General features: G+C 37.2%; 1 protein-coding gene across 4 annotated transcripts in view; it reads right to left on the reverse strand.

Moving 5' to 3' along the window:
• Positions 1-17403, reverse strand: part of GALNTL6 (polypeptide N-acetylgalactosaminyltransferase like 6) — a 424227-nt gene that overhangs the window by 78764 nt on the left and 328060 nt on the right. For all 4 annotated transcript variants that reach the window (XM_086890290.1, XM_086890291.1, XM_023924965.2 and 1 more), the window contains one exon: positions 930-1115. In XM_086890290.1, coding sequence (XP_086746416.1) covers positions 930-1115 — 186 coding nt within the window. The remainder of the gene's footprint in view (positions 1-929; positions 1116-17403) is intronic.

The following is a 17403-nucleotide window of genomic DNA, read 5'->3' on the forward strand; positions in this document are numbered from 1 at the left end:
TAACAAGAGGAATAACTGTATGCATGATTTGATATGGAAGCTAGGAAGGATAAAAATTTGGAATTTTGTACATTTTCTTATTACTGATCTGAAGAGAAACTAGTTAATAGTTTTTTTCTTGGTCTCTACTGATAGCTCATTAGAAGAACGGCACATGTTGCTGCAAATGCTTTATCAGCTTACTGTGTGGCCCCAGAGTCCTAACAACACAATTCAAGGAACAATAACCATTAATTAGTGAGACCATAACCTTCTGTGTACTTACAGAAGACTTTTTTAATGAATACAAATTTCTTTATTAGGCAACTCAGAAATTTTCTTTGTTTATAGTAGCAAAAAGCACTCACTTTGTAAAGTATATGTACTTTGCATGTAGTCAGGTGTGTAGAAAAGAGAACATTGTTTCCTGAAGTGAAATCGTAGACTACAACAATTGATTCTTTCCATTCCTTTAACTAATGGAGCTTTGCTGGCTGCAGCTGGAATCCAGCAAAGCAGTCAATAGCAAATCATTCCTTCTGAGCTTCCCGTTGTGAATGCTATTGCTATTGGATTTAACACTGAGGCCTTGGATATATTTACAGCAAAAACTGTTTTAATGCAATGTGGAAAACTAGGAAGGAGTACAATACCTTCTTAATAAACATTTTCATGTGTATAGTAAGGACATAGCATTATACTAAAAATAAAATAAATTATAAGCTAAAGCAATACTGCAAGATTTTACAAATGCTTTAGTCTCAGGAAACAAAATGCAGCTGCTCACATTTCTTGGAGTTCTCTCTCATCCTGACACTTCAGAAAGATCAGAACTGCAGCAGAACTCCAAACACTTTGATACAGTGCATGTCCTGTTTACTGTGGGACATTGCTTCACTTGCTAGTTGTATGTTCTGATTTTAATGTCTGATGAATGCTCGTGCACTTACTGAGCAAGGGTGGTAGCCAATTCACGTTGACTTCACAGTGGGAATCCAGAAATGTCAAGACTTCTCCTCTAGCCAGCGAGGCTCCAAGCAGTCTGGTCCGAATGAGCCCTTCTCGCTTCTTGGTACGCACGATCCTCACCTTGGCAAAACGGACCATGTATTCCTCCAGCTTCTCTTTTAAATGTTCTAGAAAGAAGGGCAAAGAAAGCGTCAGTGGTGCCAGGCCTGGAGGAGCCAACAGAAGGACAGGTTGGTGTACAGCCTGCAAGTTACTTATCTATTTCCATCCCTAGTCACCTCAAGTCCTCCAAACTCTGCCACAAATCCTCCTGAGATGGTTGAGAAAGTGCAAATACTCTCTCTATTTTATCACACAGAGGAAGACACTGACACTGCTGCAGTTGCTACTGGCAACCTGCCATCCACAGTATAATGGCCAAAACAGCTACAGGATATTCATCCATTCTCTACCTCCTGCAGCCCAAAGCCATATAAACATTCTGGCATGCCATTTTATAAACAGTGTCCTTTCCAAGTCAGTTTCCTATATCAGCTTATTATGAAGAACTATGCATGGAAATAAATTTAAAAAATAAAACTAGCACAATGAGGTTATTTTTGTAATGGGAAGGAAAACAGACATGAAGAAAGATCTTAATAGTTAGATACCAGCATGAAGCACACAGACAGCTAACTTCCTAATAAAATTAGGCTGCAAATGTAAAGTAGTTGATAGGTTCTCTGATCTGTGAAATCTGGTTCTGTTTGTATCGCAAAACATCATCTTTGGGAGCATTTTTTCTTCTGACAAAAAGAAAACAACAAAAAAACACCCTACAGTTTTGCCTCTTCCTAAGTACATCTAAAACACAAGTCCTGATCTTTTGCCTTTGCTATAACACCTCAGCTTAACACTAGTTACTTTGGGAAAATATAATTTCATTCATCAGGGGAAAAGGGAGAGAAAGGTTCAGTCTCTTATAATTAAAACCATTGATAAGCTGCATTAGTGATGCGAAGGATTGCAAGCTAAGTCTCATGGAAATGGCTTTGCCAGGTTATGTTTGTTTCTGATATCAGCTACTAATCCTTTGGACTTTTATGGACAACACAGGCCTTGTTCCTGGTTCTTACATCACTACAAATTGCAAGAAGCTTGCTGTGGACTAGACAAAAGGATTTCCATTCATCAGTACCCTGGAGTATATAATGCTGACACACAAATTTAAGGCAATGAGCAAACAAGTCACAGCAGACAATACAGGCACATCGTGTGTAAAAATAAAATTAAGCTCCAGTGAAAAAGAGCTCCCTCCACATGTTTCTTTTCATCTTGTTTTTTTCCTAGCTGACAAACACATACAACTTTCCAAAGCTACCTGCAGATAAGGAAAAAGTAGAACACTGATGTGTGTTTAGTGAAAGAGTACTACATGGGATGATCCTCCATATTGAGGAATCCTGATGCAGAGTGACACAGAAGAGGGACTGGGAACATCACACTGCAAGGAACATCACACTGCAGTGATTACAGAATAGGTTGGGGCTTCTAGGAGGAGAAACTCAACACTCTGGAGACATCCTGAGTCAACAGAGAGGTTTGTGCTCATACTGCCTGGGAGAAGTATTAGGTCAAGTGAGGAAAGCAAAGTCTGAGACAAAAACAAAATTAATGAATGATATTCAGATAAATACAGAAAGTTTTTGTCTTCTGCTCTGTGGTTGACTGTAGAATACACATTTAATTTCCTAAATAAGAAGGAAAGAAGTACCCATTCTTCCATCCCATTTCGCTATTTACATGCTCACTAAAATCCCAACAGTAACAACTTCAAGAGGTGTTCTGTTTCTTGAATGGTGGTTTTTGTATGACCAATCATATTCACAGGACAAGGCCTGTGTGCTACTCTGCCTCATTTTAGCTACCAGCTACAATTCAGTTTTGTGACTGAACTGAGGTTTATTCAAGCCCTGGATCATTTTGTGCCCACAGGCAAGACTGTTTAAAGTGTATATTTATTGAACTGTTTTCTGTTTTTATGAGCTCCATTGAGACTATTCCCACAGCACAGGAAAATAGAAGAAGGGAAATAGACCTTAAAAACAAAGATACAAAGACCTTGCAGGTAATATAAGAAAGTCTGTTAGGGCTGTCAGTCTGGATTTTTTTTCTATATTGTAAATCGTATCATCTAATAGCCATGAAAAATGAAAAACCTCCAAAGTGACAGGTTGTTACATATTTCCAAAGTAAATCAAATCTAATCAGTTAGGTGCCATAGGTTCTGTTAGTCCTCAGACACCAGAAATTTCCTGTGGTTCTCAAAGGTCACCTAACCCTTCTCCTTTTCCATCCACAAATCTTCAGTTGTTTGTGCTGAATAGTGCATAGGGACCCAGCACCAAAAGCAAGACCACACTGCTGCACATTGTTTTAGACAAGCACTACTAAAAAGAATGGGGTTGCTCAGCCAGAACACACCTTTCCAACTCTAGAAGCAATCACTAAAGGCCTTGGCTATAGTACAAATCCCCCATTATCACCTGCATACCCTCGGAGATGGGTTCACTGATGAGACTCCAGTGACCAGGAGCTACTACACAGCTCTGAGTTTCATTATGTGTCAGACACAATTGCTTTACTCTTCCATGTTTCTAGGCAGTTTTCCTCTTTGTAGGTGAAGGCAGCTACCAGAAAGCATCTAAACCCTCTGATGGAGAGAAGTAGGAGCCTTACTTGGACAATCCAAATTGTTTGTGGTGTTGGTAGGCTCCCTGATGCCTGGAGGCACACATGAATTGGGCCTTCGGTAGCTGGGTGTCACAATGGCTAGGGTAAGACCCTTAGAGCAGGCAGTTTGAATACAGCCACCACTGATGTCTAAATGAACTGGTACAAATGCACTCTTTTCATGATTCTGATTGTTATCACTTGTCTTGAGCCAATTTAATTCACTGAAATTCGGTTTCATACAAAAGAATTAATTTCATTCCTTCCACATCTTTCAGTGAGCAAATTCTGAAAGCTGAGTGCCTATCTTCTCAGGAAAACACTTCAGGGAGAGATGATGTAAACTATCAAATTATGATACATTCTTTTCTGTTATTATATCAATTGCTAAATAACAATAGAGTTGAATAATATGATTTGATTGTCATTAGTTGTATTGGAGCTTGAAATCTATTAAATCAATGGTAGTTCATACTGTTCTTTCATTGCTTCAGATTCCTTGCAAACTCAGGAAAAAGGTCTCTTAAACTTTAAATCTTTTCTTTTCTTTTCTTTGTCAAGGATAATATCGGAAATTCTGTGGAACAAACAAAAGCTATGTACAATCTTCCTTCCTCTCACTCAGATAGCTCTTCACACATTTTAGACAGCATGTCACCTGATTTGTGAAGAACTGCATTAAAACATCCAGCATATCTTTTGATACCAGAAGTACATATCCCAAAATTATTTTCATCTACTCAATTAATCCCATGACCAAATGATTTTATTATTTTCTCCTTGCTGCTTAAGGAACAAAAAATAAATAAAAATAAATAAAGTTTACACATCTTGTTTACACAGAATTCTAAGTGCATCCTCATTTTGATGTATCTGGAAGCAGTAAGGAAGAAAACAAAAGCAATAACTCGTGAATTTTACAGAGCTTAGTTCAAAAAGCGACATTAAAAGATCGGGTCTACATACAAAACAAAGTATATGGATTACTAGAGATATGCAAGGTATCTAAATTTTATAAACTAGTTACATGTTAGAAATATCCTAACAGTAAGTCATGACATAGTCAAATAGAGGCCTGCAACAATACCTATTCTATCATTAGTTTTGAGATATGGCAAGGATGATGGTTTGGGAATTTATTTGGGAAAAAATTGTCTATAACTACAAATAACTAGAAACACATTGCAAAGTATTTAAGTTCAATGACCAACTCCAATATAGTTGTGAGAATGAAGATATCTTATGGTGAAGGAAACAAATCCCCTTTTGGATCCATAAGTAGCGATTTTTAAAACTTAAATCATTACAAAAGTGCTCTCATACTCTAATTTGTCCTGCAATGGCTTGTGGCACTGTTTCTAATTTTACCAATCTTGAAAAGCAAAAATAAACATTGAGTACCAGCCAGAGACAGTAGAACAGTGGTAGTTTTAAAGAAAACTGCAGTATTTTCTACTATTTATATAAATAGTAAAAACGTATCTTTCATTTTTAACCACATTTTTGGTTGACAACCAGTGCTTGTGATTACTAACAAATTTAGGTTTTTAAAATCTTGTCTTTTGCCAAATCTATTGGAATGAACTTCCCCTTTTCACAGAGCTCCATAAATTTCCCTCACAGAGGAGAACACCAAATATTTTATTTCCTAAAGTACAACTGCATTTTCTCACAGACCCAATCTATTTTGTTGCTAATGCTACCTCCAGAAGCATCATCTCACACTCAAATCCTGTATGTTACACATATACATTTACAACTAAACAAACTCAAGTGCACAAGTAAACATGCATTAATCAATGTTGCAAATTGCAACAAAACTGCAATTCTAGAGAAATTATTTGTAAGAAATTATAATGCAGTGTGTAAAATAGAAAGCAACCTTAAATAAAAAGGCATTTAAATGTCCAGAGGACAACACATTCTGTCCATTCATTACCAAAGGAAACAGTTCAAACAGATTTTCCATGACAATAGAACAGGGAGGTAGGGTACTTTATACTCTGTAGTATTATATAAATTATATTTTTTGAGTTGAGCATGAGAGAGAAGTCAGTACTGAAATTCCACAATAAGCTATAAATGGTACTTTTGCATATAAAGAAACTAAAGCCCCTTTCATTAGAGATGGGGAGCAAATATCTAATTTGTAATTTAAAAGTAAATACATCATACTTTTCTTTACAGTGCTGATCAAATGAATCCCTGAATCATAAGTTTGACACATGCCAGGCTAGGGCAAGAGCTGGCACAAGAGGTGACAAATAAAGAATAATGCATGGGCAGGCTGTTTAGAGGCTGTCAATGCTCTGACAAGTGATGATAAAGGGAAGTATTATGTCTCTTCTAGTGACAGCCTGTAAACAAATTCTCCATTGTAATTGTTCTGTATGGACCTCCTCTGTCTTCATTTAAAGTCTGGAGAAGTTTTTCTAAAATAATAGCAGAGACACAATTGCTTGGTCATAATAATTAGAGATCTACACAAGCAGAGTACCCGTTTACTAAATTTGGTGCCCAGAAATAAATTGGAAACCAGGGTTCTGTCTCTTTGACAGAAAAAAAATCATGAAGTAGTAAAAAGCAGGACTGAAATTCTTCTCTCATGTTGGGATGCATACAGATAATGCATTTCATTTTCACATTAGGACCCATGTTACTGTGTGACAAAAAATGTTCCTCCAGGGTTATTGAGAATGCGTTAAGGGAGACTTAGAAGATTGCGTGAAAGCCAGAGCTGGTCTTCAGGATGTGCTTGACTTCAGTATGGATCATGAAAAAGGAAGGAAAATACAGAGAAAATAAAGCATTTTGTTAAGCCCCACTTCTGTTCAGCCAGTCAAGTTCACCCCAAATCTTTGCCTGTAACAGAGCCCTTCTCCACATCTGTAGCACCTCAAATTTCTGCTCAAAAGTACTGACAATTTCTCTTAAGGATCACTGACCAGCAAATTAACAAACAATTAAGAACAGCAACAGTGTCTGCTAAATGCCTGGATAAACAATTTGAACTAAATCTTGTTATTGAACTAAATATTGTTAACCTGAATTAACGGAGAGGTATATAATTCCATGCTCTGCCATTCCCAACATGAACCATATGAAAATGGTGAAAAAAAACCCCTTACTGTAATAGAAAAAGTATATTGGCCTCTCCTGTTAGCACAGGCATATGGGAGGAAGCAACGTGGCCAAAACTGTAGTAATCTGTGGCCTTCGGTCAGTAAAACAATACACAAATTACTATTTCTCTTGGTGAAAATTAAGGCAGTAAAATGGTTATTTTGCCTTGCAACAGCCACAAGGCCAGCTTCTTTAAGGCCAGCTCATGAAAATTTTTCTCTTTTTTTATTCTCTGGCCAGCAACAAAGAGCTTTGTGCCAATATGCACAGACAAACCTGCAAGTACTCTTATGCACCCTCCAAGTCTCTCATAGTGAGAAGAACCTCCATCACCTTATTATGTCCCTTTCTGCAAGATGGGATTATCTTCCCAGGTAAAATTAGCAAGGATATCCCCCTTTCATTTCCTGAAGCCTTGAGCATACCTTTTCCCCAGAACAGCTTAATCTTTTGATGACTGAATTAAGCTTAATAGAAAATACATAAAGGAAAATTGAGTGGCTGATGGTTATTCAGTTATTCCTTGTTTTCTGCTGCTATTGGAAAAAATAGCCCCCTCCAGTGCACTGACATTTTTTTTTACTTTCACTGCCTGTATGTCTGCTACCATAAAAGCAAATCAGTCTGAATAGAGAATACAAGGTGAGGCTATGAATTTGGATACATCATATTCCTTTCTTCTAGTTTCCCTTTAAGTTTCTTATTTGCAGAACATTGATTGGAAGTGCTGGTTAAACACAGAATGGTTGTACAGTCTGTACCAGGTCAGCTGCCACTTTTCATAGCCAAGTCAAAGTCTACAAGAAGGACAAGTCCCCTGGTTATAACTCTGGGTAAGCTAATCCACTGCTGCACTACCCTTCTTGTGAATAAATCTTTTGTAAAGTCCAAACTGAATCTTCCAAGCTGCATCCTGGGGTTGTTGCCTCTTATTATACCATCTGCAAGTATCAGGAAGAATTTAGTTTTGTCATCTCTGCAATTCCCTTTCAAATTACTGTGGGCAGATGTTAGATCACCACTGAGATGCTGCTTTGCCAGACTAAACAAGCTCAGGTTTGTCATCCTCTTTTCAAAGGTCACATACTTTTGGCCCATGACAGTCCTGCCAGTCTTCAGCTAAGCTGACTCCAGCTGTAGTCCTTGAATTGCAGAGCTCAAAACTGGATGCAGAATTACAGCTCTGTGCAGAAACAACATGGTAAAAAGCACAGTTTAATTTTACCTGCTTACTCTCATCCTAGCATATCCCAATCCATTTTGTCTTCCTGGTGATACAAGGCCAACACTCCCTCCTATTCACTTGGTATCCACTATGACCTTTGCAGGTCCTTATATCACACCAGCTAGCCAGTTTGCATCTTTACTGGTACATGGAGTTATTCACCTAGGTGCAGAATCTATCACTCCTTGTTGAACTTAATTGTTGATATTTTTTTTTGCCTGATCCTTGAGCTTCCTGTATTATTTGATGTATCAATTTTTTCATTTTTGTATCATACACATATTTGCTGGGGGCAGACTGTCTCATTATGCAAGTTATCAGTGATTAACATTGACCTCAGCATTTACCTAAGCTATTCTGACAATCCTGACTAAGGAAATCTGGAGGAAGGATAGGGAAGTTTTCTGCCAAACAGATTTTAGCATCTGATCCATAGCCATTCCAGACAACAAGAAGTCCCAGAAACAGACAGGTAGTGTGGAAACTATTTGGTATAGTAAGTTCTGATACAGACTGATAATTAAGAGAAAAATTCAAATCTACTTAACAGCAACTGGCTAAGAGCCATCTTATTTTAGCACTAGGTAGCCCAGTCTTTCAAAACAGTTTTGCACACCAAAGACTAAGGTCACTTGAGATCACCATGTAGTTATTGCTGATCTGGAAGTAGCACTCCTTACAGAGACACTTGTGCTAAACACTTGGAAACTTGTTTTGGCTGTGATGTTTGGGTTAACTGGCTCTAGTCAAGCTAAAATTCAATCCCTTTTTTTTGATATTAATAATGAGTCAAGCTAAAATGCAGTTTCTTTTTTTGATGTAATAATGACTCAAAGTCGTTGCATGATCTACCACAAGGCTGTGGAGAGTACCCTGAATGTTCAACACTTCTGTTCATTTCTTGCACTTCTATGACTATGAACTCCCAGATAGCACCCTCATTTTGATGTTTGATTTCAACTACAGCCTGTTAAAGTTGAAAGAATCTCCAAACTCCATAGTACATCCACATTCTTTTGCCACAACCTGAGAAGGTCAGCATTACTAAGAGCAAGAGGCTGAACAGAGCAGATGAATACAGCTTGATTTCATTCAGGAGAGACTTGAGGTAAACTCTGAACAAATCTGTTTTGTTGTGCATGGACTTTCATACAGTCATGAAAGGAGTGACGGGGACTGCAGAATCTGTGAGGCAAGCTGGATTTGCTGAGACTTCTCCAACTATAGCTCCATTCAATGGAGACATGCAGAGATCCTGGTAACTCTTTGTTCCACTTCCCTGAGCCCAGATAATTGTGACTTACCAGTCATTCTGTCACCAGCAGAGAAGTGCCTTTGTCAACAAGCTGAGTGCTCAGGTAATTGAACACCTAGATATTAGACGCGATGACTGCTTACAGAGATGTCACTGAGGCATCATTAAACTCTTCAGGTAGTTTCTCATTCTAAATTTTTGAGCAGGAAGAGGAGTGAAACACTTCATTTTTAGGTTGCAGTAATGCAGCACAGTAAGTCAAGTATGCCACCTCATAGGCAGCTAGGGCTGGCTTGGTGGTTTGTTGATAGTACTGACACAGCTCCAAGTTTCTCCTCCTTATAAGGAAACAATGAAAGATTTTTAAATGGATTTATTCCAATTGCCAGTTGTATGAGGTAGTTCTCAAAACTTTCAATGGCATTGTAGTATGGTAGCATGTCTTTCCTACAGCTGATAGCAGGCTCCTTCATTTGCAGAACATTTTGCTCCCTGGAATTGCTTTACCACAAGAGCAGCATGGCTGACGGAATAAACTTCAACCAAACTGGGAAGAATTTCTTCCCAGTGTCATCTTGGTAGCCCTGAGCTTCATGTGACCAAACAAGTGTGCTCAGGGACACACTGCTGATCCAGGGGATGAGAAGGAAGGCAGAGGAGGTTGCAAAAGCTTTTTAAATAGATTTTTATTTTTTTTTTTTTACAACAGAGACTTTACTGTGTATGCACTTGTTTTGGCACTTTCTTACACCCCTAATTCAACGGATGTTACTGTGGCTACAGCTCGAACAAGAATTTGGACAACTGGATTACCTGGCAGGGCAACTATTTCAGTATACAGTAAGATAATACAGAAATGTACAGCTGCCTTTATAGGTCTTTCTCTGAACACAATTATCACAGACCTGTCAAAAGCATGACCTTGCTGCACAAAAGTTTGATTATTTTTAACAGGTCTGTTTACTACAGAGGCATTTATACAGTAACTTGTCCCCAAGGGAAGTATATTGTGAGGTTTCTTCCAGGTTGCAAGGCCAATTAGAAGGTTACTTGGAAGTGAATCCATGAAAGAGAAACTTTCCTTGAGATCAATACATTACTCACAAATGCTATCCTCTTTCTTTCACAGACACAATTTTGCATCCTGACAATATTGATTCTTAAAAATTGTAAATGATGACCTGTCAAGTAGCACTTCCTCTTCTAATGTATTTTTAACACTGCAAACAGCCTTGCAGATTTTGAGACCTGTTTTTAGGCGGACATTTTCTCTGTTTTGCCTGACACTATCTTTGACAGATTTTCAGTTCTTCCTCCAAAATATATCACTGACTTTTGCAATAGGTGTTTTCTCCAGAGAACATTTTTCTCTCATTCATTCATTTTTAACCTCTCAAATGCCAAGGACAGATTGTATTGGAGAACTGGTAGAACACCACTGTGAGCATGGCAGTGACCTTATATTTGCAGAGGACCGTGACACTGGTCCTTGGGAGGACTGGAAACAGGAGTCACAGAACACATGCAATTACTTTTTAAGTGGCATCACGTACTGGTACAGCTCCCTACACTGAACACTTATTTCCCAGTGTAATTTTACTGATATTCTAACACATTGCAAACCTTAGGCTTGACTAACCTAAAGGTATTGGAATATAGCCATCTACTCACAGAATCTTTGAATAACCCCCTGACTGACTGAAAGTGCTATATTTCTGTGGTTCTTTTTCCATTCTATGTGCTTACCATCACAGGTGGGTCAGGTCCTAAATAGAGCGTGAATTTAGTCCTTTCTCTCAAGAATTCATTGAGGTTATTTTCCTAGTGCACAGGATTTTTGATATAAATAAGAGAAGCCCTTGAAATATACTTTGAAACTCAGATTTCAAAACACAAATAGATCATGGGCAGTACCTTTTTTATTGTCTTTGAAATTTGATATTCTATCAAGAAGTTGATCTTGTCTTCCAACTTTTGTATTGATATTTTTCTTTTAAAAATGCCCTATCTGACAGAGGAACTGGAGTTCTGAGGTATCAGATCTTTCCTGTGGAGTGATGAATTTAGCTATGCTCTGCATAGTGCAACAGGATAAAACACTTAACTGCTCAATGAGGTTTCTCTGACCTACTGAAAGAGGCCTCAAATTCCTAGCAGTGCAAATGCTAGAAACATGAAGCCATAGACTTCTAATTATCCTTCATATCTCCTGAATTTTATTTTCTATAACAAAGCACCTGGCAATGGTGGACTTTTTTTACAGGTGGAATGCAGGTCTCGATAAGCTTCAAGAACACTTATTGATGAAGCAAGTATCCAGTTACTTCTCTCAATTGTTGCATTTCATCATCCAAACATTTTCGTTTCTTAGCTGTTATTTCAAGAGTTCTTCCTTTTTCAATTTTATCCAGAGTGGAAATACAACCCTTCTTCTGGTACTTCGAAATGAAAAACTTTCTGTTTTTTACTAAGCTAGAACTTTAGCTCTTAAAACTGTTTCAATCATTTAACTGCAGAAGTTAGCCCTGTTAGTCGTGTAACCTTTGCACTCACTGCTATGTCAAGGAGCACAATGAAAGAAGATGCACTTATTATTACTGAAGGGGTTTTCAGAAAGCTGCAGCCCATGGAAATTCTCTGACAATGACTGGCAAAGAAAAGCAATCAATTTAAGTCATGTTTTTCAGATTAGGTCAGGTACCTTGTTTACACCATTTCATTATTTACAAGAAAAAGTTTGCTTCCAAAATTAGGTCTATTGAAATTTTAAAGTGAAGGAGTTTTTTGAGTCACATACTTTTGAAGCATGAGAATTAATTATCAAAAAGGAAACCATTCTCTGTTCACAGACTATCTGCTATGATGATGTTCCTCTACATAATGAGGCAAACACTGATGCATAATTAGGCATCTTCTAACATCACTGTGAGCTATTAATCAAACAAGAACACCATGTTTTATCATGAATATAGGATCAGCTTTTCCCTTTTTATTTAAAACAAGAAAAAGAATCAATAAATGAGCTGCTACATAAATCAAGCTTTGGAAAGGGAGACACATTGAGTTCTTTCTTTTCTTTGTTATGTTTTCTTCCTTTGTTTTAAACATTGAATCAACCTGTCTTTTCCTATCTCTCTCTGTTGTGACAACTGTTCTGCAGTATCACTAATGCTCTTCACATTCTCTTTAGTCTGGCAGGTTGCCTCATTAAGGGTAAGAAAGAGAAAGACATATTGAATATTAAATGAGCATCTAAGACCTAAAGTTTAACTAATTAAATAAATATTATATTAAATATTAACTATCAGATCCAAGCTCCAGGCAGCTTTCATACAATGACAAAGGGTTTAGGCTCAGACTATGCCCGTATGTTTCTACATATCTTATTTTCAGTACCCCTCCACCACTTTCCCTCACCCAAACAGCTGTCTGTCTTGTAGCATCAAAAGACAGAGGACACAACCTAGTGTTTTTTTACTTTACATGGCATCAAAGTTTAGGGTAATACAGTCACTTGTGGGTACAAGGAATCAGGATGGCATGGACTGTTCTTAAATCTCTCTGGAAAACTGAGCCTTAGGCATGTTCCAGCTTCCTACAGATAGCCACATGAATCCAGATTCAAACACAAGGTTTGTTACATCTAGCTATATATTTTACTTGTATAAACACAGTACTGTCCTAGTGATCTTTTCAAATCTTTCATAAGTAAAGGATTAATGGACTAGCCAGTATCAAGTGAGAAATAAATACTTGGCATGAACATATCTTGCTCACAGAAAGTGTAAAGCTATTTCAAAACTGGAATGGTTATAGCTGCTTTACAGCATTTTACTGATCCTTAAAGATGGACAAAATGCTGTCATTCTGAACATAATTTTCACACCTTTACTACTGTTAAAACTGCAGATTATGGATTTAATACAGGACATAGCCTTTTATTTCATAATTCCTCGATATATAAAAATTACCATACCATTTAAATCTACAATAGCAATACCTGAATTTAAGAAATATCTGACTGGAAAAACAAAAGATTGTATCATTTTCATTTTAAAGCACTTTTTACTGATTATTCAGTAGACTGTCAATATCTTGACTGATCTAAGAAGTTCCACTGCTCCTGACCAGAGCTATAGGAATCTTACCCTCATCACTTTTTCAATGAACTGGAAGTGTGGTTCACAAGCTGTGTATCACTTACACTTCTCAGTTTTGTGCTGGTGTGAGGTTTCCCACCTTTAGCAGACCAAGTTGGTTTTTTTTTTTAAAAAAAAAGGTGCAACAAAAGGAGTGGGAAAGTTATGGCCATTCCCTGCAAAGATTTTTTTAATCTATGTGTCCCTTTGCACAGCTGAAAACCAGCCATGTGAAGATTTACTGCGGTAAGCATGCTAAGTGCAATGCAAAAATAAATCAGGGCAGAAAATATTCTCCCTGGAAAAACTTTTCACTGTGTGAGTCACATTTCAAGAGATGTACTGTGCTACCCACAGACAACCTCCTCCAGCTACTCCAAATTACACAAGTAGCAGTATCTTTCCAAATATCAACTTACTCATCTTTGTGGTGGCTCCAGCAAGGACTTTCCTGGGAAAAACACAAGTATTTTTGCATTTAGCTGTAGTTTGATCTATAGAGTTGGTAGGTTTTTCCCATGGAAATGTTGCAATCACATCTCTCTCTTATTTTTTTCCAGGTTTTGTTTAATTTTTTGTAACTTATTACCTAAGGTTTGTTTCTTTTCTGTTTCTTGTGAGGGCATAGCTTAGGCCCAAGTAGAACAATTAGGAAACAAATGGAATAGGTAGAGGCAAAAGCACAGACAAGCAAACAGAGAAACCACCACCACTGATCCATGTACCAGTTCTGTAACTATTTTCATATAGTGAATTTTTTAGAAATTGATGAAAAATTGAAAAAAATGAAACTTGAATAAATTTTCTGATTACCTAAGACATTCCTAGACCTTTTTATCATCATCTGAAGCGGCAGATGCTTATCAGACTCTGGAATGTAAGCTGTGACAACACTTATACACCAAGAAATGTGTTTAGCTTAATTTTAAAACTTCCTGAGAGCTGTAGCCCTGAATTTTTTCTAGAGCAATGTTTCCATGTTCATATTTTCTTGAAAGCAGCTGAAACGAAGTTAGAGCAACAGAAAAATAACAGGGGAGTTAATACAGCTTACAGTGGGCAAAGCTGAATACAGGAACATTATAAAAACCCAAAACAGTGGATAGCACATAAATAAAAAGTAAAATAAAAATAGCCACCAATATTCTGACATGGATATGACTTCTATTCATACCAGACTATTATTCTGCTGTAGGGTTGGGCTTTTAGTTCTGCTTTAAAGAGCACACTGTATTTTAGCAATACATCCTGTAATTTGGTTCACTTTGTGGCTTGGTGCCAAAGGGGAAATACTTAAAACTCAGACAAAAGAACCCAATTTCTAGAAGAACAGCTGGAGACGTTGAGAAGAAAGATACAACATGCTACCTGGTTTCTTTCACTGACACATGTTCAGGTTGCCACAAGGAAATTCTCTCTAGGGTAAGAGACTCCCTTAACTGGAAATTTTCCTTGGTATGAAGGTGATGTGCTTCATTTATGAAGATTTCCAGGCAGCTTTTTTAAAGCAAGAGTTTTACACAAGTGAAAATTTCAGTTACAAGGGAATTAAGGATTGAAAGAATCATTTATGTTGTAGTTCTGTGGACCACTGAGTGTGGCATGGGCAAGTGCTAGCAATAGATCACAGTTTTTATAAAAAAAATTAAACACATCAGGACATGGGACTTGTGCTGTCTTGAACTTATTCTATCTTCATTTGCTGTATCTCTAAAAATACATAAGGAATATAGATCATACCTGCAACTTGCTTAAAGAGCTGATGATTATTGTCCTAGCTGTAATACCACTGTTACTTGTGGGAAACTGGCTGCTGCTCATCCTGTGTTTCTAAACTTTAGCTATACTATCAGGTTTTTGTCTGTTGCATTTTGTTTAGCTGGGTGTAGTTGCATGGTTCTCTCCCTAAAAGGAAACCATTGCATCTACAGGGAAGAATTAAAGCACCTAACTAATCAGGTCTGGGAGGAAGAAAGCTTCGTACTCCTGATGAAAAAAACTCAACTCAGTTAAGCAACTGTTACACCTAAGGAGGGTGAGAATATCACCAGAGAAAAGGGTAGATAATAAGATGCTGGCTTAAAACTACTTTAGTAGTATCATTAACAACCACAAGGAATAATTAGATAATTTACATAAGTATAAATACAATTTAAATTGCACTAAGTTAACTGACTGTGATATCTTGATTAGGCAATTAAACTCTTAGATCAACAGTACATTTTAATTCTTGGATACAAATGTGTGCTCTTTTGTTTACCAAAATTGTATATAAACTGTATATATAACAGCACACTTACACTATGCTTTTGGAAGTATCTCACAGAGTGTGAGAAAATCAAAAGCACTTCAGTTTCCTTTGAACATGTCCTAGAAACTTTTCATAATATCTTGTTTCAATAGCCCTACTGTGTATTTAGTTTAACAACTACTCCAGCAAAACACTGCAGAATATCTTGAAAGCGACTAAGTCAGCAAGGCCAGTATTTCATCTATTCGTCAATGTCAATATTGTTTTTACTTTTAAGGCCCTTCACAGCCTCCAAACACCAGAGCTATCTGTTTCATCAGACAAGAGTTTACCATGGGACTTAGGGCTTGTTAATGTAATGATTCAGTATCTGCCATAAGACTGAGGAAGCTTCACACACACAAGCAATTGCTTTATACATTTATCAAGCTTATGAAAATGCACTTCATTTTAAGTCAAGATCTTCTGAAAAGGACTTTCATATAACACAAATAATTTGTGAACTATGCAGGGAAAACTTCAGCATATACAAAAGAACAGGAGGTAGATATAAAAATATAAAGCCATCTCCATATTTGATGGCTCAGATGAGCTCCACTACAGCTCAGCTAGCCAGGTACAAACTCTGACAGCTGCTGTTCACCAGAGCTGCTAGGGTACTGTGGGACCCCAGCTGAGTCTCTGTCTCATTTCACTTTTCCTGCATCTCATTTCTGGGGAGTGTGAAGGGCTCAAGATCACTACCAAGAGGAGCTTTAAGAACTGCTGGCTAAGCAGGGAAATTTCTGATTCCAACGAGTCAGTGTAGCCTAAGGATGGCACAGGGCAGCACAAAGTCTTTAAGACATTGTCCCCAAGCAGCAGTACAGACATTCTACCCGTGTGTGTATACACATGAGGGCGGGAGGTGACAGCAGGTGGGAAATTCACTCTCTGTGAAGCTCCTGTCTCACTCTGGTGACTGGTTAGACAACAGAAGTGAGCAAATTACCATCTCAGCTGGCTAAAGAGAACAAATACTTCAACACAAACTGAGGGCTATTTATTTGGTAGGAACCAATTTAATACCATTACCAAGTTTTTCTAAATATTTCTGTTCACTTTGAACTTTTCACCAAATTAATATTTAGACTACTTAATTTTTTTTTTTTTTTTTTTTTTTTCAGTGAAGGCAAATTTGCTTGTTTTCCCCAAATTCACCTATGTTTTGAACAATAACTGGAACTCTGAATCTATTGTATGCTTCTGACTAATTTAGTTTTGTTTTTTTCTCTAGGTTTCACATTTCTTCATAGTCTCTCCTCCAGAGCAAAAATGGATTGATTGCAAAAAAAATGGAGAGGGATTTTAGTCAGTTAAATATGTATTCATACACTGTCATACACTCTACATTATTGCCATTATAACTATGTTTACATGAAATTAAAGAATAAGATTAGACTGTGGGCACTGTTTTAGGGAAAAAGGCAACATTTTTATTTTTCATTATTATAAGCTAAAATTAATTTCCTTTTCATATTTCTGAATGAAAAGGTGATTGCCTTAGTAAAACTGGAGAATGGTTATTATCAGTAACTTTGTGAAACACTTAGCTATTCAGCATTGGAATGACATTATATATTTCATGTAATGCAAGACTTACTAAAGTGCCTAAACTAAAAAGACTCTCCAGGACTTTTTTTCCTTTTAATATTTTATAATACTGCCACATGCACTTTTAAACACCCAATTAATTTTTATGAACGTTCTG

Source organism: Cyanistes caeruleus, chromosome 5 (assembly GCF_971803275.1).
Source record: "Cyanistes caeruleus chromosome 5, bCyaCae1.hap1.1, whole genome shotgun sequence".
In the NCBI taxonomy this organism is placed as follows: Eukaryota; Metazoa; Chordata; class Aves; order Passeriformes; family Paridae; genus Cyanistes; species Cyanistes caeruleus.